The sequence below is a fragment of the Tachysurus fulvidraco genome, chromosome 12 (assembly GCF_022655615.1).
Source record: "Tachysurus fulvidraco isolate hzauxx_2018 chromosome 12, HZAU_PFXX_2.0, whole genome shotgun sequence".
NCBI classification, from domain to species: domain Eukaryota; kingdom Metazoa; phylum Chordata; class Actinopteri; order Siluriformes; family Bagridae; genus Tachysurus; species Tachysurus fulvidraco.
In genome coordinates, this window is record NC_062529.1 from 18024561 (window position 1) to 18051081 (window position 26521).

Below are 26521 nucleotides of genomic sequence, written 5' to 3' on the forward strand. Positions count from 1 at the left end.
AGTTTATTGTGATATATATAACAGGGATTTATTTATCATACCTCACTGATACGTTTTTAAAGCCACCTTTTAACATTGAGTAGAATATAAAAAACTAAATGAAGAATTTCAACAGGGTCGAAAGTGTCAACTAAAGTTTAAGTTTAATCACTAAATAATTTCTGCTGCAATTTACATGGTGAACTTTTAGTGCTGTTGACCGGAACGAGTGAACGGGGTGCTGAGTGAAGAGTGCTGAGGAGGCAGTGTCTCTAATTTGGTCGGTCACAGTCCTCTTCTCCTGCGGGAGAGCGAGGATTAAATACAGCTCAGGAAGAGCGTCGCCTGAATGTGTGACCATGCTTTGAATTTCCATGTAATTGGTAACTCACAGCAGTTTCTCTCTCCCTACGGCCCAATAGAAATGTCGTACCTTACAATGACGATCGCTGGGAAATATGGCAGAGGCTATCTTGAAGGGATGAGACTGATAAAAGGCTGCTATTCATTTTTTGCTTGAGAAGACACTAGAATAGCCCGTACCAGGGTTTCGGCTACTTTAGGGAGAAATAGAACCATGGCTGGAATGAATATCCGCATCTATTCAGTTATTTGTGGCAGCACTCAGGGTTAAAGATGAGCTCCTGAGTGGCTGTAAAGGACAGAGTTGGAGATTGAGAGGCAGCCCTTATCACCCCTGAAGAGGCAATGTTGGCCAAGCACCAGCAGATATTCATTCACTGAAGAAAAAAAGAGGAAAAGCGTGAAATATAACAAAGTTGGTGGCCGGGTTTTTAGTAAGCTAAGTTTTTTTGCAGTGCATATAACCACCAGATGTCTCCTTCAATATAAATCCTGACCTTTCAACTTTAATTCAAGAGAGCCCTCAGGAAATAGAAAGCCATTCTAAATGATTTATCAACTGCAGATTTTAACCGATATAATACGATTGTTATGACTGACCAAATTATTGAGAGAAAGGTCACATTTTAGAAGATAAAGGCTGAGAAAACTAATAGGTGGTGATGAATTCATTTAGAGCAAACAGGAATTTATTGGACTTCTTCCACAATCTTCAGTGGCACAGTGGTGCAGAAGGTAGAGTTGCTGCCTCCATACTTTTTAATGTTCCGGAAGTCATCTTCCTGCCCTGTGTGCGTCGTCTTACCAGTTTGTCCAGCTCGGGTGTATTCTGCACCTCGTCCAGTGTTCCTGGGAAGGGCAACGGGTTCAATCATGACTAGGAATAAAGCTGAAAATGTCACTGAGCATGAATGAATTTATAAACTATGTACAATGTTCAGTAGTTGGAGGTGTGAAGCATTTTTTTTAATAATCAAGGAATCATGGTCATGAAACATGGCAGAGGTGAAGGTATAAGGCAGACATGGAAATCTGTAAAATCATAGGATGATAGGAAGCTGTAACTATGGAAAACACAGAGAGTAGACAAAAAACTCATGAATCCTTATGATGCTTCATGAGTCCAAGAGAGCAAAATCTCTTTTCCCTATGAATCACAGCGACCCTGACAATCACGAGTGAGCTCATGCATGCAGATGGGGTTTAGTCGGATATCTCTTTCCTCAGAGCACACTACACCTCACACACAGACACGTTAGAACGATTTGAGCAGCAGATCAATAACAGGACTAGACAGTCTCCTTCTTCTGTGTTGTTAGATCTGCTGTATTATGAGACTGTATTTTTTTTTTTTTTATGTGGTGCTATTGTATTTGATTTTATTAGCAAGTTAATGATAGGTAGTAAAAGCCCTGGGCAAATGGGATGACCTGACTTGGATTTTTATGCATACTGTATTACCTGCATGCAGTAGTTTAAGAAGTCTATTGAAAACTTTGTGGAAAAGGTGTTGGTCTACCAATCAGAAGGTTGTGAGTTTGAATCCCAGGTCCACCAAGCTACCACTGTTGGGCCCCTGAGCAAGGCCCTTAACCCTCAATGTAAGTCACTCTGGATAAGGGTGTCTGTTAAATGTCGTTAATGTAAATGGATGCAATTGAGTAACACAGGAAAGGGGTGGAAAAGAAACTGAAATCCAAAATAAAAGTATGTCACAAAAAAAAGGATGTGAGATGAACTCAAAGCAAAACATGACACGCTCTGAACCCTGCTGTGAGCTTAGAGTGGGAATTCCTGACATGGTGTCAGTGGAAAATGTTTAGTGGACAAGCTAGAGAACTGTATGAGGACTGAGCCCAGCACATTGTGTCTCATGGACCCATCTTAAAAACAAGCTAAAAAGTGCAGCCAAGACACACAACGTCAGTGATGGCCAAGCTAGCCAAGTAAGTGTGGAGGCAGCCAGGCAGCTGCACAGGACTCTCTGAGGTCCAGGAGCTTTCAGTGCAAAGAACATTGAGAGTTTGACAGAAGTGCAGAACAGCATGCCAGATCAGCCTCAGTTCTTTTCAGACTTACATCGTGACTGCACAGCATGAAAACCTGGGTATGTTTCAGCTTTAAATCCCACTACACCATGCAGTCATCTTTGAAAAATCGCCACTTGTCCATAACCTGTTATTGTATTTCGAGACTCTACTCTCAGCATGTAATTTTAGGAGTATTATATCAGCTCCATTCAGATGCTGTATAAATCTCAGGTGCATTTCCCGCACTGCTGTGTTGAACTCGTTTTCATTGGAACACTTTGTTGATATTAAAATTCCTTTCATGATTTGAGGCGGGTTTTTCACACAGTGCACCGTTATTCTCTGTGATTGTCATTCTGAGCAGGGAAAGCCTCAGGGACTGACAGAGACTTGATCCCCTTTTCCAGACATATTTTCTAGGGATTAGGCCATGAGCCTTAACTAAATTACCTACCTAGAAATCTAAATAAGTATCCTCTTCAAAAGAAAAAATGATTTTTTTTTCTCAGCCAAGTTACAGATTAGAAGGGAGGGAAAGGTGTCCAGAGTGTTTACTTGCCTTGCTGGTGGTCTATAAGCAAGTTAGCAAGATAACTAGAGTTTTCAAAAAATATTTTCCAAAAAAAAAATAAAAAATTATAAGCTGTATTCAGCATGGACCTTTGCTCAATATTAAATTAAGACCTTTAAGTTGTATAGATGTAGGTACATGTTAAAATGCTATTAGCATGATGCTATACACGTAGCAAGATATTAAGTACATGATAATAACCTAGAAATTAAATTCTGACCATTAAGGTCAAAAAGAAAAAAAAATGTTATTCCTTATTAATAATAGAATTGTTATAATGCAGTCCTATGTAGCCCCCCGACACCCCCACCCCACCCCACCCAAGTGGTCCAGCGGCAAGATCCCGCACTCTCATTGCTGCGGAATTCAATCCTATGTAAATAGTAAATTACCAATTTTTTTTTACAACAAATAACAGAAACAATCATTGTTTTTTAGGACATGCTGTAAATGTTTCGAATGTATCATTCAAAATAATGATTTAGTGTCAAATTCAAGGTAAAAAAAAACAAAAACAGTATTACCAATGCAAACACCAAAGCCTAATGCAAATGCTTTGGTGTTTGGTTTTATCATTGAGCACTATGCATCATAATTTATATATTTATTCATATATAGATATATATATATATATATATATATATATATATATATATATATATATATATATAATATTAGAATAACAGATGGCATATATCATATTAGAAAAGTGCTCAGCTTACTATGTAAATATGTATATGGAATTATTGGAAATGACAGTTTGATTTCTATTCTCTGTATAATCTGGATTGCTTAGAGCATATTTACAGTATGGACAGGATTTTTATGTACATTATCGAAGCTGAAACGAGCAGGAGAATGAAATGAATATGAAAAAAGTTTGACAAAACTTTTACAATATTGCTTTTTTTGCAATATTCACGTTCTAGGTCTGTGTGTGTGTGTGTGTGTGTGTGTGTGTGTGTGTGTGTGTGTGTGTGTGTGTGTGTGTGTGTGTGTGTGTGTGTGTGTGTGTGTGCGAGCCTGAGTGCATGTGTGCGTGCGTAAGTGCATGTGTGTGTGTGTTTTATTTCTACTTATTTTGATAAGTTTGTGTAAGCCAAAGGCAAAAGAAACAATGAATACATAATGCTGAATAAATGATGAGTGGTGGATATTACACAATAGGTCAGCTGCTTGGTTTGATTGCATCATGCAACAGTTTTAAACTTACTGAAATATTGCAAGAGAGACTCGTCCCTGCAAATAAAGAGACCTGTGGGCTTTAACGCCTCAGGAGTGGCTTATTGGCAGCTCTCTGTCATCATCTTGCTTTGGAAAGCAAGAAATATGGTCTCATATGAGCTGACACAAAGAAAAAGAAAACACCATAAGGTATACACAGCCATACAGCAGGGTTTTAACTTTACTATCGTTTTGTTTTTTGGAAGAGAAACACACAAATACCCCACTGTTCATAATGATCACTGTCTGCACAAGTAATCAGTAAGCTGATTATGTATCAATTTAATCATTTTTTATAAGAGGTTTTTATCTTTTGCATTTTTTTAAGTCTTACAGTACATGCAAGATTATTATAGTCCTCAACACATACATTTGCAAACCTCAGTACTGCCAGGTTGTAACCATTGTATTGGAATCAGAAAGGGAATATAATAATAGAAATTATATTATTATATATTATATTATATTAAACAAGATTATTATCAGAATCATTTTATAATTTTCTAAAAACTTTTATTCTCCAAGATGCTTCATAGTCGATGTGTGACTTCATTCTAGGGTTCATGTCATCATAATAATCAAAGTCTCATGTGGAGAATTCATTGTTTTTAGGGACGGAGGGATGGAGACACAAGCCAATCATGGGTGTCTGCAGATGTTTGCAGAAGAGGATTGATAGCACTTGATTTCTTATGTATTTTCCCACACAGTGAATGAATGGGAATGTTTCCACCCAACCCTGGATTTTCTTTCAATTCAATTTCAATTCAAGTTTACTTGTATAGCACTTTTTACAATAGACACTGTCTCCCAAATTTAATCTTCCTGCCCACCAGGAATAATCTATTTTGCCCTCTTTTGCATGTGCTATCCACCCCCTTTGATGCATATGTTAAAATACCTACAGTAACGTCACTGTGATTGACAGGAGAGAGAGTATGCCATCCCTCCCACACAGGCAGCAGAGTTAATGTAGCTATCTTGGGCTCTGAGATTCGAACTTGTGATCTCTGGACAATAGAAGTGCACTGTACAGTATGTTTTTCTGTTGCACCAATCATGAGCCTGAATATCGAGATTTGATCCGGTTGGTGTTCAGCTACAGTTCAGAAATATAAGCCGAAACGGAAATAAGCCGAAACAGAGCAGATACTGTCTCTTAAAATATCCACTAAACATGCGTGTATATAGATTTGCAAGAATGTTCCTCGTTTTCAGAGCTATATATACTATATACTAACAGAATATGATTTACCATGTGAAAGGTTTTTGAAGGGTTCGTGATACTACAGATTGTTTCCATATTAGGCAGCGTCTGGTTGTGTAATACAGCTTCTTTTTGAATATTGTACACACATTCAGTGCAATCGCTGACCTAATAACTCACACACAAGTGATGTCTATACTGTTATGGATCCATGACGTTTAACAGATTTGGACATTGTGGAAAACTCTAAATACTCTCGTTTTCTAATGTAAATGACTCCAGATGTTGGCAGATGTCTTATCAGATCATAGTTTGCTTGTTTTGCTTCTGAGCAGTCCAGGTTTTGTAAAAGCGTCTTTGGCTTTTTCTGCCGGTCTTTGATACGAGTGGTTTTAAGTGCAGGGTAGTGAGAAATGCACCTGCAAATCAAACGCAACTCTTTGGCCTCTTTGAGAATTTGCTATTTACCTCATGGTGCTTTGACAGCTGACATATAAAAAGGGCTGATTGTGAGCGTGTGAGGCAAATTAGCATTTAACCTAATATGACTCACCTGCAGAGCTGCATTTGTGGCTGTGATCATTACGGACGGAGGGATGGAGATAAAGATAGTCCTTTTTTCCATGTGTGTTATTTTTGTTAGTTCTGGGTTATAGGTTTGACTTTGTGGACAGGACAATGATGTGTGTTTGTTCAGCTGAACTAGAATACACCATTCTAGAGTTGTGCCTCACAGGATTCTATGATTATTTACCAGCAATTAAACAGGCTATACAAAGTACATTCTATTTGCTCTTGTCCATTCAGCACATCTTCAATGTGGAAAGCCATCAAGCTCCTGATGATAATTACATCCACATTATAGCTAAAGCCCACTGCGGCATGAACAGATATACGAAACTACTGCATGCAGCAGGATAGCTTATCTTATAGACTTGTACATTACATGTTCTTTACTTTTTCTTTTTAAGTTCTATTTAACAGTGAGGGATCTATGATGTCTTTAAATACGGAGTTAGGTCGATGAGTGCCATTAAAAATAAAAACGTAGAAGCTATTCCACTAGCAGATACTAGCAAAAAGATATTAGCTTGCCTGCAATGTATAAATCTTTGTACCACCTAAATTTAGTGTAAGAGTAGTTTACTGAAGTACAGTATTCACCCAAAAGTATTTAAACATAAAAAATGTAATGGTTGTTACTGTGAAACCCCCAGAAATCACAATTAGTATCCTAGAGTCAATCTGTACAGAATTCATGTGTCATATTATCTCAATATAAATACACATGTTCCTGTAAGACCTCAGAGTTTGATAAAGATCAACATTTAATTCTGATATAAAGCCAGCTGCTTTTTTTTTTCTTTTTTTGCTTGTGTTACATTACAGAGCAGCTGGACACTCTTGGAGAAGAACACTAAACATCCCCTTTTGGCCCTTATGTGGACTCTCAAAGATGGGACAGAGAACAGAGCTTTATGACAGATTGTCTCCTAGACAAAATATCTCCTAGACATACAAAAACAAGAGATTTATATGATCTGGATAACTGTGGTCAGCATTTTCACAAGAAGTCTGTTTGTGAGAAGATTTGTAAAATATGCTCTGTAGACTGTCATGTTTAAAACAACTATACAGCTGGGGCCATTATAAAATTATTACCATAATAATGTTTTAATGTCTTTTTACAGTAATTGAAGGTTAATTACCTTTCATGTTTAATAACTGTGGAATTTTGCAAATTTAAAAAAGACACTATATATCCCTAAAGCATTTGGTCACCTGATCATCACTCCCATATGCAGGCTGTAATCAAAATATGTTACAAAGTTGTTTTACAAAATTAGTAAAAACACAGTTGTATTTGAATGTATTTGTATGTTTTAGAACTAAGACTTCCCTTCATTTCTACTCGGTGAACTAAGCATGCTCTAGCACTACGGTGCCCTTGCGCACAAAGTAAGGTTCACAGTGAGGTGCCTTCAGCTGGAATTCTGACTGGGCCCCAGACCTTCTCACCGAACATCAGTGCCTGACCTTACTAATGCTCTTGCAGCTAAATGAACACAAATGTCTAAAGCCACACTCCACAATCTAGTGGCAAGCCTTCTCTGAGCAATATAGGGATCTTTCAGCAAGCAGACATTTATGTGACCAGGTGTCTACAACAATTTTACAGTATTTTTAAATACATTGTGTTCTGATCCCTTTTTCCTTTCTTTAACTTCCTGTTCTTAGGTAACTACTCAAGACTTCAATATGGAGGAATGAACAACACTAACTGCAGCAGTCTGGGGCCTAGCATGAGCAACAGCCTAGGCATGAATGCCAGTAGTCCCATGCATGGACAAGGACCAGGGCAGCCCATGTCCATGGGCCGTACCCCAGGACCCCCTGGCAATCGCGTCTACCTGAGTGGTGGGAACAGTCTGGCACCCACTTCTCCCAGTATGCCACAGTCTGCTGGTCCAGGGATGGGACCTCCTGCAGGAAATGTGAATCGTAAAGCTATGGATGGTCCAATGGCAACAGTACATCCAACAGGCAACTCTGCACAGGGCAGGTAAGACTGTTACAAGTGCATGTTAGTAATAGTAAGAGGATATTCTCTAAGAAGAGTTTACAGCCATTCAGGGCAAAATTGCAAAGAAAGCAGTTTACTAGACACTAACTTAGGTGCATTAATATGTTGGTTATGTTGGACAGAGTTTATGCAGATGTCTGAAATTCCTAAGAAATTTTACTTGCTTGATGATTGAGCTGTTCTTAATTTTATATAAAATTCTGTATATTGCTTGTTATTTTATATTACAAACAAACAAAATAATATTTTGGTAAAAAAATTTCCATTTTTTTTTTATTTGATTTGAAACGTTATTTTACATTCAAATCATTTAAATGCTTATGACAATTCATATCAAATTGAAAAAAATCAAATGAAGATATACATTCAATAAGAACCTCACATTTTAATTATAAATATAGGGCAGTACGCTTAGTAGGAATGTTCCTCACACTGTTATTACTGTATGTGTGCTATTTGTTATGTCTTGTCTCTGAATGTTGTGTCTGGTAACCATTCTGCTGCCTTCTTGGCAGACTCTTGCTTATAAAAAGAGATTTTAATCTTATTGTGACATGCATGGTTACATAATAGTTATAGTGATTGAAAAGACATTAAAATGTATAAAAATTCATAATTAGGAAAATCCTATGTAGTTGGTCAGCTTTTATACAAATGTTAGCAGCCTTGTGTTGAGGCAGAGGAACTGCCTTGACGTTCAAATGTTTTAGCAATTTGTTTTAGGCTCCTTTTTAGCCCACTTGCTATGTATATACCATCTGTCCTACAGTGGCAACTCATAGAAAACCTGTAATCATTATTGTGACTCTTTTTACCCATAAATATTTCACACTGTAAAGCTATTCATAACTCTGTCAGATAAAGTCATTGTGGTCAGTGTTTTGAACGTGCATGGCACTATTATCATAATGCTTTTTACAGATGTGAAAGGAGAGCCATCATCTTTCTAGCATGGTAATAATGACAAATTAAGTGCTGTCCAAGCATTGTTAACAGGCGCCTTTGTTGAGGGCTCTGGTCAATACATCACAGGCCATTTGGCATTTGGAGGAGAAGTTTGTGTTGACACTCCGATGATTAATGGGAGATATGAGTCTGTGCTGCAGCCTGTGTGTAAATGCTAAGAAAACCATTAAGAGAAAGCTTCTCTGCCAATATGAAGTGGCATGGCATGATGACTACTGCTGGGCGCAATCAGACGGGCTGTCACTCCTGTCTCTCTTTGTCTCTCAGACGTCTAAGCACACACACAGAAAAATTATATGCCGCAAGCACTATCCAAGTTGTATATCTCATCGTACTCATCTTTTTAGGTCATTTTATCGTCTTTTCTAATGCTGAGCTTTCTCTTTTCCTCTTCAAACACAATGGAGAGATTCTGACAGGTGTGTGTACGGGTTTAGCGGGAACGCCGGATTGAGGATGCATTTTGTTTGGAGCTCCTCATCGAATCTGAGTATTTATAAATGAAACTGACATTGGAAGCTCTCATGTCACTTATGTATCATGTTTGTTTCTGCTGCCTCATGGAGCAGTGTCTTACTAGGTAGTGCATTAAAATCTGGTATATTATCTGTACACAAACTGTTTTGGGGAGTAAATTACAAATGTATTAAAGCCGTTGTTTTTGGGTTAAATGCAAAAAGAAAAAACTTTCTACTGGCATATAGAATAATAGCAATATACTGAAAGACATAAAAGTAGTTTTTTTAAAAAATAGAAAGGCGGTGAAAAGCATTATAGTAGTAACAAGATTAATATGGTAACATTTTAAAATAAGAACGTTGTGGTTGGGGGGTTGGATAGACAGGGGTTTGATTTCCACCTTTGCCCTGTGTGTGTGTGCAGTTTGCATGAGATATGTAGCATAGTCAAAAATGTGCATCGCTTTAGAAATGAGCTGCAATAAGATGTCTCTGTGCACATATTGTATTCAGAATGCAGTGACTTTATGGCTTCCTGCTTCTGAGTACTGACCGAGTAGACAGAAACATTTCCTTCAGCGTTTGTTTATGGTTCATTGAGACCAAAAAGTGGGTTTTATGCAGTTCTTTTTTATTGAATATTCATATTCTTACTCATGGGAACTGGTAATTTAGTTGTGCTGATTCAGAAAGACTCGAGGAAATTCTACACACTGCATATTAATCTACACAACAATCCCCAGTTTCTGTATACACAGTCCTCAGCTGCATTGGGTTTTTTATCGGATGCTGTTGATGTGATTACACATCAACAGCTTCTCCTTGGCTAAGAGGGCATCTTTGAATGTAAAATGGAGTTTAAATTTTCTGAAGAGTGTATGTGTGCTTGTGTGTGTGTGTGTGTGTGTGTGTGTGTGTGTGTGTGTGTGTGTGTGTGTGTGTGTGTGTGTGTGTGTGTGTGTGTGTGTGTGTTCTTAATACCATTTCTGGACTTTGAAAGGATGAAGATTGAAAGGTCTTTGTACACACACTAGTGCTGCAGTTTTTTTAAAGCCTAAACTGAAGAAAGAGCAGATTGTGCTTCTCAATCTCAAAATTGTAATTTTATTGTATGAATATTGATGAATATTTGTGATTATTATATATTAAGTAAGTACAGCAGCTTTAGACTTATCATTTTTAAGGTAAGATCATGGCATTCTATAAGGACTTGCGCTGCGATGTGGGACAGAGAGACAAGTCACAGAGTCAGGAGGTGTTGGAAATGTTGCGTCCTTTTTTATTTAATAAGTGACAAGTAAAGTGGAGGTAGTACAGCTAGAGTGTGGTGAGACAGGCAGGCATGCTGGAGTGCTGGAGCTGGAGCGGTGCATCAACCCAGGAACGGCACTGGCTGAAATGCTGGAGAGGTGTCGCATCTTCAATCCGGCATATCTGGGTAAACAGGGAGACAGAGAGAAGCACCATTAGTTTATCCTGAGGCTACTCTTAGTTCAGCTCTCACAGTGCTGAGCCAGCCTTCTCTAGCTCGCCTACTCCCAGAGGGTGAAGAGCTAGAAACCGCTCCTGATTGGATCCTCTGGGTTTGGCGCACTTTTGGCCACCCCGCCTTGCAGCTACACTCAGCGGTGCTGTCCGTGGTTCTGAAGTGTTTCTGGGTGAAGGACATAAAAGAAATATAACTACATATATAAAATACAAATTGTTGTAGTATAGGAATAAAATCACACCTATCACTGAATATATATCTTTAATGGAAAACCCCATGTTGTTTTATTCCTTGCATAAAAAATTATTCCACACCGGTTATTTATTAATATTTTTAAATTACAATTTTAATAATGCAAGAGATTAGAAGTGGTTTTTTTTTTGTTTTTTTGTTTTTTTTTAAGGTTTAGATCCTGACAATACTAAAACCATTTGTAGCATGCAGCAAAAGGAGCGAAGGTGGATGTGCTGTCTGAGTGGGAGTGGGAGAAGTATACTCTTACTCCCAAGTCAATCACACTGACCATAGCCAATCATAAGCCTCTGTGAACTCATGTATGTAGAAAAGGGCAGATAGTACCTTCTTACGGTAGGTCCTATTGTGTTACATTGATCTAAGATGCAGTATGTGCAGCAGTTAGAGAAGATATGTCTGGCCGGCTTTATGTGTTTTAAAGAAAGCCTTCAAGAAAAGCTTTGCGCTATGATGGTCTGGCATTTCATCCTAGATGTATTCCTGCCTTGTAGACAATGTTACTGGGATAGGCTTCTGATCTGCAGTGACTATGATGGAAGATGTATGAATGAAAATTGAAGTACGAGTACTTTAGAATGCTCTGCTATGGCTCAAACAGGAAGCAAAGGGTCTACAGCCTCACCCAGAGATACATGAAGGGAAAAAAATATACTTTAGCAATTACATCTGGATATATGTCTTTCAGTCATTACAAAAGCACTACTTGATTTTGCCATGGATAAGTTTCAAAGCTGCATTTTTAGTCAGAAAGTATCCTCTTCTGTAGTGAAGGAAGGATTGCAGCAGGGAAAACTGGCATTTCTAAACGAGTTCAGGAGCTACGAGCGACTAATAATTCTCCTAGAGTGATGAAAACCACCTCTGGGAGAAAACTGACGACAGCAATCCTTTAAAAAAGAGGAGGGCTAAACCAAATCAAAGGAAATGGGGAAAATAAAAAAAGAGGAAAAAAAATACAGCTCACAGGCAAATCCTCACCAAATAATTCATTTCTGACCTCCTTAGTAAGTAAATTTGCTAAATAAATAAGACCTGCTTGGATGTCAGGAATCCATTGTGGCCCCCAGCGATGTGGCTCGTAGCCTTGGCACGCAGAGTTGGCTTTAATAAATGGCGAGAATGAATGATTTTGCCTCCTGTTTGATGTGAGGCTTTCTCAAGGATTTAATATGTTAAAAAGTGTCCTTTCATTTTGTATTTTACTCTGGATCTCTCTCCCTCTCTTTCTCTTTTTTCTTTTTCTTTTTTTTTTGGTTGAGTCAGGCTCCAGCCGTGCCTGCCTTTTGCCTTGAGAGCAAATTGAATCCATATATAATTCATAACCTTCACCAGCCTGCTCTCCCATTTCCCTCTCCATGCATTTCCCTCCTCTCTTTTAGAAGATCAGCTCTTTGGGACTGATGTGTGTCACATCCCCATGTTTTATTACAGCCATAATGAACATTGTTGTGAGTACATCTGTACCAATTTTGAGGGTTAGGCAAAAATAAAATGGACTGCTTACTCACTTACTTATATATGCAATCACTGGCAAATTGCTCGCTCTGGTTTTAAAGAAATAAAACCCTTTTGTTTTGTAATTGTAAAAAAAAATAAAACTTTATCGTCAGGTAAATAAAACAACATATAATTTGTGTATAATATATATATATATATACAATATAAATCTATGGTGAATATTCATTCTTGAACAAAGTTAAAAATACATTAAAACATTTTAGCTTCAACATTTCTGTGTATAAAACTAATTCTGTAGAGAGCTGATGAAGTTCTGTGACACTCTCTCTCTCTCTCTCTCTCTCTCTCTCTCTCTCTCTCTCTATCACTCTGTCTCTCTCTCTGTCTCTGGCTTGCACGGCTTGCTGCAATGCGAGTGGTGTGTTTCTGAGAGACGTGCTGCTTTGTTTACCAGTGTTTTCTCCCACCACCGATCACTCTCAGGCAGCCAGAAAGTGACAGTAGCGAGCAGAGAGAGGCGGCGTGTCACCTCCATCCCCCGCCAGCTCTCCACCGCCTTCACCACTCTGCCTCTGCCAGGACAGCGGGGCTAATTTTAATGCCGTGCTGCCTGAGAGCAAAATAAATGCACTGCACTGTTTTTGATGGTGCCCCGTGCATATATTAAGTATGATTAAACAGCACACTTTCCCTCCATCAAGTGTTTTAATGGCTTTTTTGATGACATGAATTAGTAATAATGGCGGCGCGCGGCGCAGCGCAGCGCAGCGCGGAGAGGCGCTTGTTTTCGTGTCTTCGTGTTTATTGCATTATCCACACGGGAGCTGCGGTTTATGATGTAAAGGAGTAAAAGGCGACGTGAAAGTATTTTTCGCGCACTTTGTTGAAATGAGCGATTGAGGCAGGAGGTTTGATCCGGACGGATGAAAGTGCCTCGTATGCCATCTCGCTTACACCGAAATCAATCCTGCGAGGAGATTACAACCAGGGTGCGTCATGTAACTCAGCCAATGACTAATTACATCTGTGAGATGCGATTACGGCGAGCTTTAGCGCACATGGATCCCACTCGTTAGTCATTGTGTGTCAATTTCACCCGTGGCGTTGTCTCTTGGCAGAGCTGAAGTACGACCCGTGTGACTGACATTAATCCTGCTTGGTACATTTTCTCCATTTTTCTTATTATCTCGCTCGGTGAATAATTCAGATTTATTTCGAATCCGCCAAACACCCAGTTGGCGTTTCATCTTTCATCATGCGTCTGGCGCACGTTGATACTAGATGCAGCTCTGATTTATTTACTTTTTACTCTGTCCTTCAGAAATGATTCACCAACACACTCTTTCAGGGTGTACTTCTCTCTCTCTCTCTCTCTCTCTCTCTCTCTCTCTCTCTGTCAACGTTCTATACGTGTGCGTGCGTTTGTCTCTCTCTCGCTCGCTCTCTCTCTCATACACACTCTCTCTCTCTCTCTCTCTCTCTCTCTCTCTGTGTGTGTGTGTGTGTGTGTGTGTGAGAGAGAGAGAGAGAGAGAGAGAGAGAGAGAGAGAGAGAGAGACACTGCACACTGGTTGATCACGTGCAGCAGGTTGTTTATAAGCCCTCTGATATCCCAATCATTCTCAGCATAGAGAAAGTGTGGGATTGATTTCCTGCCATCACCATGGCAACAAATAACGTGATTCCTTCCAGAAGCACACCTTAATTAGTTAAATTATTACTCTGGGGAGAAGCGGTGTGCCTGGAGAAGCCATTTCCTCTAAAGAGTAACTCCACGTGTATGATTCTCTGGGTGATTTGTCTTATTGTGCTGTAGCCTGTGTGTGTGTGTGTGTGTGTGTGTGTGTGTGTGTGTGTGTGTGTGTGTGTGTGTGTGTGTGTGTGTGTGTGTGTGTGTGTGTGTGTGTGTGAGTGTGTGCACGGTCTGATCATTTTGAGATTCATCACTGATCCTGAACAGGATCTACATGCACACATCTACTTGTCTTATTAAATCCTCATCAGTTTCCCAGCAGTCAGTGTGTCAGTCTGAACTCTGACTCTTCTTGATGGTTTATTTGAATCACTGATTCACTGAAAAATGATATGAAACAGTGATATTAATCACATAGTTACGTTGGTAGGTTGAAATATTAGGCTGTAAATAAAGCTCAGTGGAAGGAGACGGTTTAATAGTGTAATAAATGTGTTTTTGTTTTTTTAGTTTTTTTTTAAAAACTATTTAAATATTGGACTCTTTAATACTACTGTCTCACTCCTGGTCTTTCTCTCTCTTTCTCTCTCTTTCTCTCTGCATCTGTTTCCTTCTCTGTATTTGTCTCTCTCTGTCTGCCTCTTTCATTTTCTCTGTGTGCCTCTGTTGGTCTCTCTGCCTTTCTCTCATGTTCTTGTTCTGTCCCTTTCTCTTTCTGTCTGTTTGTGTCTCTCATTCTGTCTCTGTCTAATGTTCTGTACCTGTCCCCCTTGTCTCTCTTTCTTGCTCTGTCTCTGTCCCTCTCTCTCTATGGTCAATCTCTCTGTCTCTCTCCCTGTCTTCTTTTTTAACACTTTTGTCCCTGTGCGCTCTCTCTCTCTCTCTCTCTCTCTCTCTCTCTCTCTCTCTCTCTCTCTCTCTCTCTCTCTCTCTCTCTCCCTCTCCCTCTCTCAGGCAGGGTGGTTATTGTGGAATGATGGGCAGTGGCTCGTCGTACAGTCACCAAGTGGGAAATGCCACAGCAATGATGTCACCACAGAGCTGCAGCTCCACTACGTCTCCTTCAGGTAAAGACACATTCAGCATCATGGAAGACCCTTAACGTTCTTCAGTCCTCAAATACTGTTCACAATACACATTCACACCTTGGGATATTTATGTGATATTGTTCTGATTCATAAGAATTGTTATGTGAGGCAGATTTGAGGTGTAGAGCGGTACACGGTAGTGTATTAGTATACAGCTGTTCATTTTTCACCTGGAGAGGTTTCTGTCATGATTCAGCAAAACTGAGTGTGGTGTGAATAATGGAGTGGATGCAGGGTCTCCGTTTATGCACTGGAAGGTAGTTACAAAAATGTTCATATGTAAAACCCTATGATCAGCATTTTGTACATTAGTTAAGTGTTGAAATTAAATAATAGATAGAAAGATTTCCATTTACTGTTTATGAAACATTCTGAAAAAACATTCAAATTGGACTATTATAAGCTAGTCTTATTATTTTAACCACATTCCACACTAGACAGCAGGAGTTTAGATTCACTATCTATCTATCTATCTATCTATCTATCTATCTATCTATCTATCTATCTATCTATCTATCTATCTATCTATCTATCTATGTTCTATTAAGAGAGAGAGAGAGAGAGAGAGAGAGAGAGAGAGAGAGTGAGAGAAGGGGGATAGATAGATAGATAGATAGATAGATAGATAGATAGATAGATAGATAGATAGATAGATAGATAGATAGATAGATAGATAGATAGATAGATAGATAGATAGATAAACACAGATAGACATTTATGTAATAACATACATAAATTCCCATATAGTTAATAACAGTTATTGTAATAAATCACCTGTGGATAGTTTAAACTCCTGCTGTCTGTTGTCTGGTATGGAATGTGGAGAAAATGATCTCAGAATAGGGTCAAATTCAATCTCATGTTACATGACCGTGTAAATGGGTTTCTGCTTGTGTGTGTCGTTCCCACTCGTTAAGCGTGCTTGTTGAAAAATGATGAAAGCGTCGCGGCCCTACCGAACCCCTCACCTTGCCGCATTGTCACCGACGCACCTCAGAGACGGAGTGTAGAACATTTCTACAAACACTCAGAAAGCTCTCGGTGCTGAAGTGCTTACTATCTGATTTCTGTTTTCTCCAAGGTTGTTTAAAAGGAAAATACTTTGCAGTTTGGCATTTAGAATATTTCTGTATGTGTGAAAAAAAGATACAGACCTTCATTGTCCCATGTCTTCTTCTCCTTCCTTACTCTGAACACCTTTTTTTCTATTCACTGTGCTCTGTGTTGGAAGAATTATCATTTCGAGTCCAGGGATTTTTATCCCAAAGACTTGGTGACACTTAGTAAAGGACACTTATAGAATGTCCATGTCTAGTGGTGCTTTCACATAAGCATTGTTTGTTTAGTCTTTTTTTAAAATCAAACTCTAATGTGTTTTCTTTCTCAGAGTGGTTTCATTCAGGCAGGTGAGAGCACACCAGTCATTCATGTGCGGACCACAATAACCGGGTCAGAGGCTCTCAGATCGACAAGGCGTTGGTCTGGTTTTAGTTGCAGTGACAAAGCAATTTGACTCAAAATCAACTCAGCTAAATGTGTTGTGTATTTTGGGTTGTGGCTAGCATTTGTATAGATCTTAGAATCACAATACAGTTGAATGCAGGATAGCTGTCAGGCTGACAGTCCAGCAAATATGCCAGGTGATTAGCAAACAGGATGTCACAGGTAAGACAAAGGCATGAAGCAGCATCAAACAAAATCATGACACAAAAGAAAATGTGTGTGTGTGTGTGTGTGTGTGTGTGTGTGTGTGTGTGTGTGTGTGTGTGTGTGTGTGTGTGTGTGTGTGTGTGTGTGTGTGTGTGTGTGGTCAGAGGTCCACTGATTGTGAGGGAAATGCAGGTGCATTGTGGGGGGTTGAGTCCATTGTGGCCATGTTGTATGTTTACTGTCTTAGTGGACCTGACAGTAAGCTGCAGTATATTGAGCCAAAGGACGGAGCTGTAGTACCGAAAAAGTATCAAATTATACATGACACGGAGATGATACACAAATTCTTTTACTAAATAATCTTTAATTCTATATAATTAATTAAATAATGAGCAAAATGTGTATGTTCACCATTTTTAAATGGTTTTGGAAGTGTCTTTATCTTTTTCCTTTTGTTCTATTTCTGACCAATAAATGAATAATTCTTCAGTGTTTCTAAGTGTTTAATCTTTTCCCCTAGTCATTCAAAGTTTTTGATTTTTGGACCAAAAAGCAAATGAAGTATCAAAAAACATTATTTTTGCTCTGATTCTGACTCGTAAATCTGGGTATTATGTGTAAAAGTAATCCTCGATAATCAAAGGAGACCTTAAAAGACTTTTTTTTTTTTCACTTACAAAAGCGTTTCAGCGCTCAAGGTTTTCATTTGATTTTACTCACAAACTTTGGACAGCAGCTCGATTATGGACGTATCACTAATATAAACCCTACCGAAGACAAAATAAAGAGTGATATCGGAACCTGACGTTCACATCAAATTAGTACAGCATTATGTAATGCTTTAAAAGGGCTGCGATGATCAGGGTTAGAGATAGCAGTATAGAATACAACACTGTAGAGATGTGTATTTAAAGACTAACTGGTAAACACTCCGATGCATTTTGATCCATGATGTTAATCTGGTGTCTCAAATCTTACCTTCATACTGTAGCTTAACGTCTAAAGGATTGAACTTCAAAAAGAGCAAAACTGCTTGGCAAAATCGATTACATCGGTATTAAGATTTTCTAACCAAAACTGTCACTATAACTAATTGATTAATAGCCGCTTGTCATTGCTGATAGTGTTCTGTGTAGAACCGTGGACTCGCTTAAGAATATGCGGCGTTTATAAATAGAGACCAGAGCTGAAATGGGTGATAGTGTGCTAGTACAGTGCCTCTGCCATGCTCCCCAAGGTGATAACACAGAAGAGCTTTGACCAGATTAACATGCTCACACTCTCTGCCAGCTGGCCCTCTGGGAGCCACACACACTCTTACACTTGCACACTCCAATGAGAAATGAGGCACCAACGTAGCACTGACACCATTTCTCCAGAGTTAGCAGCTTCCACTGCCAAACCGGCATCGTGAAATGAAGTTGCAAATGAAGTTGTTGCATTTTTCCTTATCTGAAATGTTGTAAAATCACATCCTTGCTTACTTGGGGAAATTGTATCCTCACTTATTTCTTCTTTACTGTTAGGCTTTTCTGTATTGAGCGTTATATAGAGGAGGCAGCAGCAAAGAAGGCATCGGGGTGAATAGATGAAACACTTTGTAGTTAGTGCTCAGGAAACATCTGACATCTCTGAACAATGCAAGCACTGACGGTGTTACAAACACTCTAAGGCTGTAGGAGTGAATATGTGTGCAAAAGGAGACCTGAATCGAGCCGAGATCCCATTTAGGTCAATTTTACATTAATTTTTTTTCTGATAGATACAGTTGGTGAAGTGGGATTGCTGTTGTCAGCTCAGGGTTCAGAGCTCTGTTCTTTGGTCCTCTTGAAAACAGTAGTGTGGAGTTTGTTTCAGTCAAACCACAGCACAGTCCTAAAGTATCTATCTACAGTATGTATCTGTATAGCTTTCTAGGTCTCTCTCTCTCTCTCTCTCTCTCTCTCTCTCTCTCTCTCTCTCTCTCTCTCTCTCTCTCTCTCGATAGATAGATAGATAGATAGATAGATAGATAGATAGATAGATAGATAGATAGATAGATAGATAGATAGATAGATAGATAGATAGATAGATAGATAGATAGATAGATAGATAGATAGATAGATAGATATTAAGTCATAAGAAATAAGAGAGTACTCCTGAGTAGTTAACTTGCCCACTGTTCCTCAGAATAATCCTCTAGGTTCTGCATATACTTAGTTTTTTAGGCATCTTTAGGCATTTTATAATTTTGAGATCTGTTTTTTTCCCAATAAGGACAACACAGGGACTTGTATTACTATTACTAAAGGTGCAAACATTCAGTGATGCTTAAGATGGCAACAAGATACATTACGAGCCGGGGGTGTAAGATACTGAACAGGTCTATCTGTGTAAATTGTTATTATTTTGTTAAAAGATCTTATTTTTTCATTTTGTATATACCCTGCAGAAGGTACGTAAGACATTATATCTATTCCAAGAGCACAAAATAATATCACTTTTGAGAGAGAGACAGAGACAGAGAGGGATAGAGTATGTATAAATGTATATATAAACAGAGCAATGGATCACTGTAATTATCTCACCTTTGTTGCGCTAGCAGCTGAACCAAGCATGATGCATGTAAACACATCTCCACGTCTCATGTCTGCCTACATCAGCAGAGATCAGCTCCTTGTGTTCCTGCATGAAGATATGCTATGCATTAAAAAAAGCGCAGTATTTTGCCACACCCACAACCCATGGCAATCTGGCCAGGTTTGCAGAAGCTGAACGAATGTACTGTATAAATAAATAAACAAGTTACTTACAGTAGTATCCTCAAGGTACAACGAAAAATGAATTTCTGTATTTAATACACCACCACCAAGTAACTACTGGCTTTATGGATTGTTGGACCATATCTTTTATCTCTGTTTTTTTATATAAAGTTGAATACTACCCTAGTATTCATTGTGAACAATAAATATCAAGCTAAATGAATCATTATTCAGTGTGGGATTATTCAGTGTAGAAGTTGCATACTGCATTGGCAAGTACGGCATTCACTAAACTCCAGGGGTTTCGTTACCATGACGTAAAGTGGCCGTGTTTCCGGAGGTCTTGGAAAAACGCTCTCTTTCAAAAAAAAATAAAACAGCATAATACGAAGGACAAAACTGTCATACAGGTAGATTTATTTTAGAAAACAAATAAACAACCAAAAACTATGGTTGTGGTTAGGGTCAGGGTCAGGGTTAGATTATCAAATAGGCCACGCTTACCTCGATGACGCAATATCTGTTACGCTGTACTGAAATCCCTGGAAATAAGTGGGTATACAGGGCATTGTGGGTAATAACATACTGACCTATGGAGGCAGTATAATTATAATACACCAATATGCAATGAAGGCACCCCAATTCGTCTTGTGTGACTGAGGTTCTCGAAATTGATCCAGGGATCTACAGACATTCGTGTTGTCTATTCGGGGGTTTGAAGATGTTTACGATGTTTAATGATGATAGTATGGATGTGTCAGTTGTTAGACTGTTAGTTACATACAGATAAAATATTCAATGAATTACATGGGTTCTAAATATCCATAATTACCATATTATGATATTTTCATAATATAAAGTATTGTAACTTAAAAAACAAGAGTTTTGTCAGTTTGAGTCAAGAAAAAGTTTTACTAATATGGTAAAATATTTCGAATCTTTTAACACAGTCTAACTGATTTGTGTTCTGTGGGTGGAAAGTTCAGGAATTAAAGCTCTAATGGGTCTAGTAAGTAAATATGATTTAGCCTAATGTGCCTCATGTTCGCATAGACAAATTATTAAATAAATCTGTGCTACAATCATAAAGGGTTTGTGATTTCATTTTTCCGCACTGTAAGGGGTCTCTGATTGCAAAACATTCGAAAACCCTAATATATGGAGAGAGATGTTGGGTGATGTGCTGTTTAAATAGTGATTTTTTTTTGTTTGTTTGTTTGTTGGGTGTTGTTGTTCAATAGGCCCCATGGGGGAGAGTGGAGACGTGGCGATGCCTGCAGACTCCAAGCAGAAATCCAGCAGTAAAGAAGAAGTGATTCCTGTTGCTGAACCTCACAAACTCCCAAAGGTACAGACTGAAAAAACAGTGAAACTGTAGGTAATGTGGAAAATGTTTATGTTTTGTTTTATGTATTCTACTAGAAATAAAGTTTGTCATTGAAACAAAAAAAAATGTTTTTTAGATCTTTAGTAAACATTTAGTAAACCGTTTCAAAGCTATTTTACAAAACAAAATGCGTATCACACCGTTGTTATGCAGTGTCTGTAGTTTTTTCTTCTTTTTTTCTTTTCATTTTAATTATCAACAAGATTTTTAATTATGTTTATAATTAAGTTTGCCAGTACAATGAAATTCTTTCTTTGCCGTCCACAGTGAATGCCCGACAAGTAAATAAAACTATGTAAAAAAGTAAAATTAAGTAAAAATCAAATACACACATAAATACAAACACAACAAGGCACAGGCAAATGATATGAAATATGTAATGAAATGATTCATGCCTGTTATTTATTAAAATAAATAAATAAATATATTTAAAAAAACAAAAAACAAATTGTTAGACTCACAGTTTTCTAAGAATAGTAATTTTAGATTGCACTACAGCATCGACTCAATCATATATACAGTATGCACTCAATGAAATCCTGAAACTGTGAAACCTGTAATTCCCTTCCTTTTAAGATATTGGTCATTCCTCGTATCTCAAAAACCATTATTTTTCAGGAAATAAAAAAACTCTGTATTTTTTTTGAGTTATTAAACATTGTATCGTTAAATTTGTTATCATACCTTATATTGCTATCATATACTGTTGTGTACCAACATTAACACAACATTTTCCCAAAGTCACGTTTTATCGGAGATACAAGCTTTATGACGCGGGAGCAGGGAGATACGAGATTATGCTGTCATTGATAAGAATGGTACGAACACAGACGTCGCTGCTGCCAGCAGTGTTCAATAAAGTCTGCGGTCACGTTGAGCCACGCTCAAGCTATTTTCAACACTTTAGATTGGTTAATAACTTGTAAAAAATAACAGACCCACATGGGGACTGACCAATAGATATGTGAAGAAATATGAAATTGACAAAATTTGGACATAGGAGGTTTTGGCCCGACAGCGACAATATATAAATGCACTGGGAGTTTGCTTGTTTATTTGCTTGCTTGGTTGTTTGTTTATCTGCCCCTCCCTCATGTTTGAATGTTGGATCTTCATATGTGTTATGAAGTCTAATAGTAATAAAAATCTTAAAACATGTAATGAAACCATTATGTCAGGAGATATAGACAGGAGACATAGACACTGCTGCAACTTTCAAAATTCAAATATTTTAGCTAACAGGCCATATAACCAGAGTACACAAAAAATATGGAAGAAACAGATTAGCTCATAACAGAAAGCAAGGCTCGGTATGTCAGGGAACAAATCAACACTGAGCAATACATCATATTAAATGAGTGTTTTGTGTGTTTACATAGTGTGTGCATGAGTTTAGGTATGTTTAATTAGAATTCCAGAATGTTTGATCATGATGATGGTGCGTGTGTGTGTGTGTGTGTGTGTGTGTGTGTGTGTGTGTGTGTGTGTGTGTGTGTGTGTGTGTGTGTGTGTGTGTGTGTGTGTGTGTGTGTGTGTGTGTGTGTTTTGTAAAGTGGAGTCTGAAGCAGTGGTTGTTTGTTAGTTTGGTTGGCTGGCTGGTTGATTGGTTGGTTGGCTGTTTGGTTAATTATTTGGTTAGTTGGTTGGATGGCTGGATGGCTGGTTCAGTGGTTGGCTGTTTGGTTGGTTGGTTGTTTGGTTGGTTGGCTGTCTGGTTCGGTGGTTGGTTGTTTGTTTGGTTGGCTGTCTGGTTCGGTGGTTGGTTGTTTGTTTGGTTGGCTGGATGGATGGTTGATTAGTTGCTTGATTCATTGGTTAGTTGTTTGGATGGATGGCTGCCTTATTCAGTGGTTGTTTGTTTGTTTGTTTGGTTATCTGGCTGGTTGGTTGATTGGTTAGTTGGTTGGCTGGATGTCTGGCTGGTTCAGTGGTTGTTTGTTTGTTAGGTTGTCTGGTTGATTGGTTGGTTTATTAATTGGTTAGTTGTTTGACTGGATGGCTGGCTGGTTCAGTGGTTGTTTGTTTGTTAGGTTGTCTGGTTGATTGGTTGGTTTATTAATTGGTTAGTTGTTTGACTGGATGGCTGGCTGGTTCAGTGGTTGTTTGTGTGTTAGGTTGACTGGTTGGTTGATTGGTTGGCTGGATGGCTGGCTGGTTTGATGGTTGTTTGGTTGGTTGGCTGCTTAGTTGGTTGGTTGTTAAGTTGGTTGGCTGGTTCAGTGGTTTATTATTTGTTTGGTTGGCTGAAGGGTTGGTTGGTTGGTTGATTGATTTATTAATTAATTTAACTTTTGTAGTGCCCAGTGTAGAGCTTCATTTCAGTGTTTTGTCAGTATGAGTGAGAAAATATATTGCACTATATATTTTGTTGTTATAAAAACCATCAGATTATTATAAACATGTGAACCATGTTTAAATGAAACAACCCAAGTTTAAAAAAAGCGTTTGTTAAGGCTGCATCTGTTATAACACTCCAGTGAGTGTTAAACGTCTTTAGAGCGCTCCGTCGCCTCACATTTAATCACAGCACGATCAGTGAAAATGAATACACTAGGGAGACAACACTGTCTGTTATATACAGATGATATACTTTAGCTGAGGGTTTTATAAAATCTGAGCATTTGAGCTGCAAAAATGTTCAAAATATGTTTACACAAATGTATTTAATCAGCAAATCATTGACGTTGAGTCTTTCTGTAATGCAGATGATGTGTGAAAACAGAGTCATGACAATAGGAAGAAAATGCTGGAGTTTCTCCATTAAAGACTTCTCATAAACCATATGTATTTTAAACACAGGGGGTGGAATAGGTTAGTTCAGAGAAAGTGAAAGGCCTGCCAGTGGTTTCATTACATTGCTCAGAAAATTACGACATGCTCATTTAAAAAAAACTCAATATGTGTTTGTAAGAGCTATTATATTGCATAGAGCTTGTCCATTGTATTGTTCTGGCTAAAAGATAAAAATGCACTTGTTCTCCTCCTCCCCCCCCTCCACACACACACACACACACACACACACACACACACACACACACACACACACACACACACACACACACACACACACACACACACACACACACACACTCACACTCACACACACCCACACACACCATTACTCTGAATGAGCTCTGAATCCTCACAGCACTTTGACACTGATCTGCTTTTGTTTATTTTTCCCTTCATTTATTACAAGAATCTTCCCTGATAGTAGTGCTTAGTGGTGAATTATTTAGGCTGCCAAAAGAGCCTGAAAGAGCCCCGGAGTGAAGGGAAGAGCTGAAAGATCATGTCCGGGCTGTGCTTTTAGAAATGTGGAGCAGGGAAATGGGGAAAATAAGAGTCTGTGCCTTTGCTGACATTTGCAGTCTGTCACAGGAACACATAGCTGCACTGTCCCGGAGCTGTCAGTGCCTTCAGCTTTCTACTGTCTTACTAAGTTTCTACATCGTCCAATTTTTTCCTTCTTTTTCCTCTTTCTTTTTTATTATTATTTCCTCTTGCTCACATGGAGTCTATGTTTCTGTCTGTATCTCTTGGCCTGTTCATCTTATGCAAGGTAGAATTAAATTGGCAGTGCTCTTGTGATTTCTCTCTCTCTCTCTCTCTCTCTCTCTCTCTCTCTCTCTCTCTCTCTCTCTCTCTCTCTCTCTGTTTCTCTCTCTCTCTCTCTCTTTTTCTCTCTCTCTCTCTGTGTGTTTCTCTCTCTCTCTCTCTCTCTCTCTGTGTCTCTCTCTCTCTCTCTCTCTCTCTCTCTCTCTCTCTCTCTCTCTCTCTCTCTCAGGATGGCTCCAGCTCTCAGTGCGGCTCAGAGCCCCCCACTCCCTCAGCTTTGACCCCCAGCCCTGCTAGTCTGTCTTCCTATCATGGGGATGACAGTGACAGCATCAGCAGTCCTGCATGGCCCAAAACTCCCTCCAGTCCAGTAAGTATCACTCACTCAGTCCCATTAATGTGAAGCTGCGGTTTAATGCTAAAGTGCCCACACAATCATTTTAGTCCTGACTCTACTGTAGTTGACAAATGTTTGCCCAGAGGCTCTGAGTCTCACCAGAGCAAGCAGGAGTGTTCTATCTATCTATCTATCTATCTATCTATCTATCTATCTATCTATCTATCTATCTATCTATCTATCTATCTATCTATCTATCTATCTATCTATCTATCTCTGTTTATTTTTCACCAGGTCCTGCCGTAATACTAAGTAAAATTTAAACCATAAAACCATGAAGTGCATAAATAAAAATATACCATGTTCATGCAGAATAAAATGGGAGGATTGCATCAGGAATTGCATCCAGAATAAAAACCGTGTCCATGTGAACAGGGTGATCCGCTGTGGTGATCCTGAACGGGGAGCAGCAGAAGGACAATAAAAGCTACACAAATAGAGCTGTTGACTATCATGCTTCTGCCTGTTGGTGTCATTTAAATGTTAGTGACTAGCTAGCTAGTACAGTATATAGAGTAAGACATGTTAGGCTAATGCAAGTAGTAGAAGGAAGCTTCAGTACTGATCAAAACTACAGCCACCTAGAGCGCTCTCTAGTACTATTAAAAAAGATCTCAACCTTCTTTAAACCTTTCACCATGCATAGTAGCCTAATGATGTAAAGGATCATTTTCTCATGTGTCATAGGAAAATGTTTTGGGCCTCAACGTATTGATGCAGAGGCAGAAGGATCAGCAGATTTATTTAAGAAATCACAGGGCAAAACAGTGGGAGGGCAAAGAGGAATCATAGTCGATAGCAAACAGGCAGAAAGTTCAATATACAGAATACAGCGTCCGAACAGCGAACAAGGTAAATCCAGGAAAACAGTGGCAGAGTCAAAACACATTATAGGCAAACAATGGAAATAAACAATTCGGAATGGCAGGGTAAACCGACAATTTTTTGCAGCGTGTACTAATGCTAGCATGTCCTAAATAGCGATGACCGGGAAGTTCTAGGATTGACCAGGATATCCCAGAAATTGGGGGACACTTCCTCTGGTGATTTGGAGGGGGAGCTGTGGGTGAAAAGTAACAGTTGTCACTTAGGGCATTAAAATGTTCAGAAAGGGCCAAACAGCCTTAATCCCAAACAGACGTACACAGCTTCTTGTAAAAAAAAAATAATTAATTAAAAAAAATGTGAACAGCAGTTTATTGTTCTTTTATTCTATGCCATGTGCATCCTCCAAATCCAAACGGTCAGTGGACTGAATTACAGCAATGTTTTTTTTTTTACACTATTATTGCATTGAGTAATTAATTTCACTTGGAGATGTTGCTCCTCTAAAACGTAAGCTGCAGCCAAAGTAAATTCCAAAGTGAATTTCTCTCTGACTACTGTTACCAACGTAAGACTTGTTATTTTGGCATTTTCTTCA

At 38.7% G+C, this 26521-nt stretch overlaps 1 protein-coding gene across 2 annotated transcripts in view; it reads left to right on the plus strand.

Moving 5' to 3' along the window:
- LOC113659566 (AT-rich interactive domain-containing protein 1B-like) overlaps positions 1-26521 on the plus strand; it is a 207936-nt gene that overhangs the window by 163175 nt on the left and 18240 nt on the right. For both annotated transcript variants that reach the window (XM_027172441.2, XM_027172440.2), the window contains exons 8-11: positions 7613-7937; positions 15232-15344; positions 20998-21104; positions 24931-25071. In XM_027172441.2, coding sequence (XP_027028242.2) covers positions 7613-7937; positions 15232-15344; positions 20998-21104; positions 24931-25071 — 686 coding nt within the window. The remainder of the gene's footprint in view (positions 1-7612; positions 7938-15231; positions 15345-20997; positions 21105-24930; positions 25072-26521) is intronic.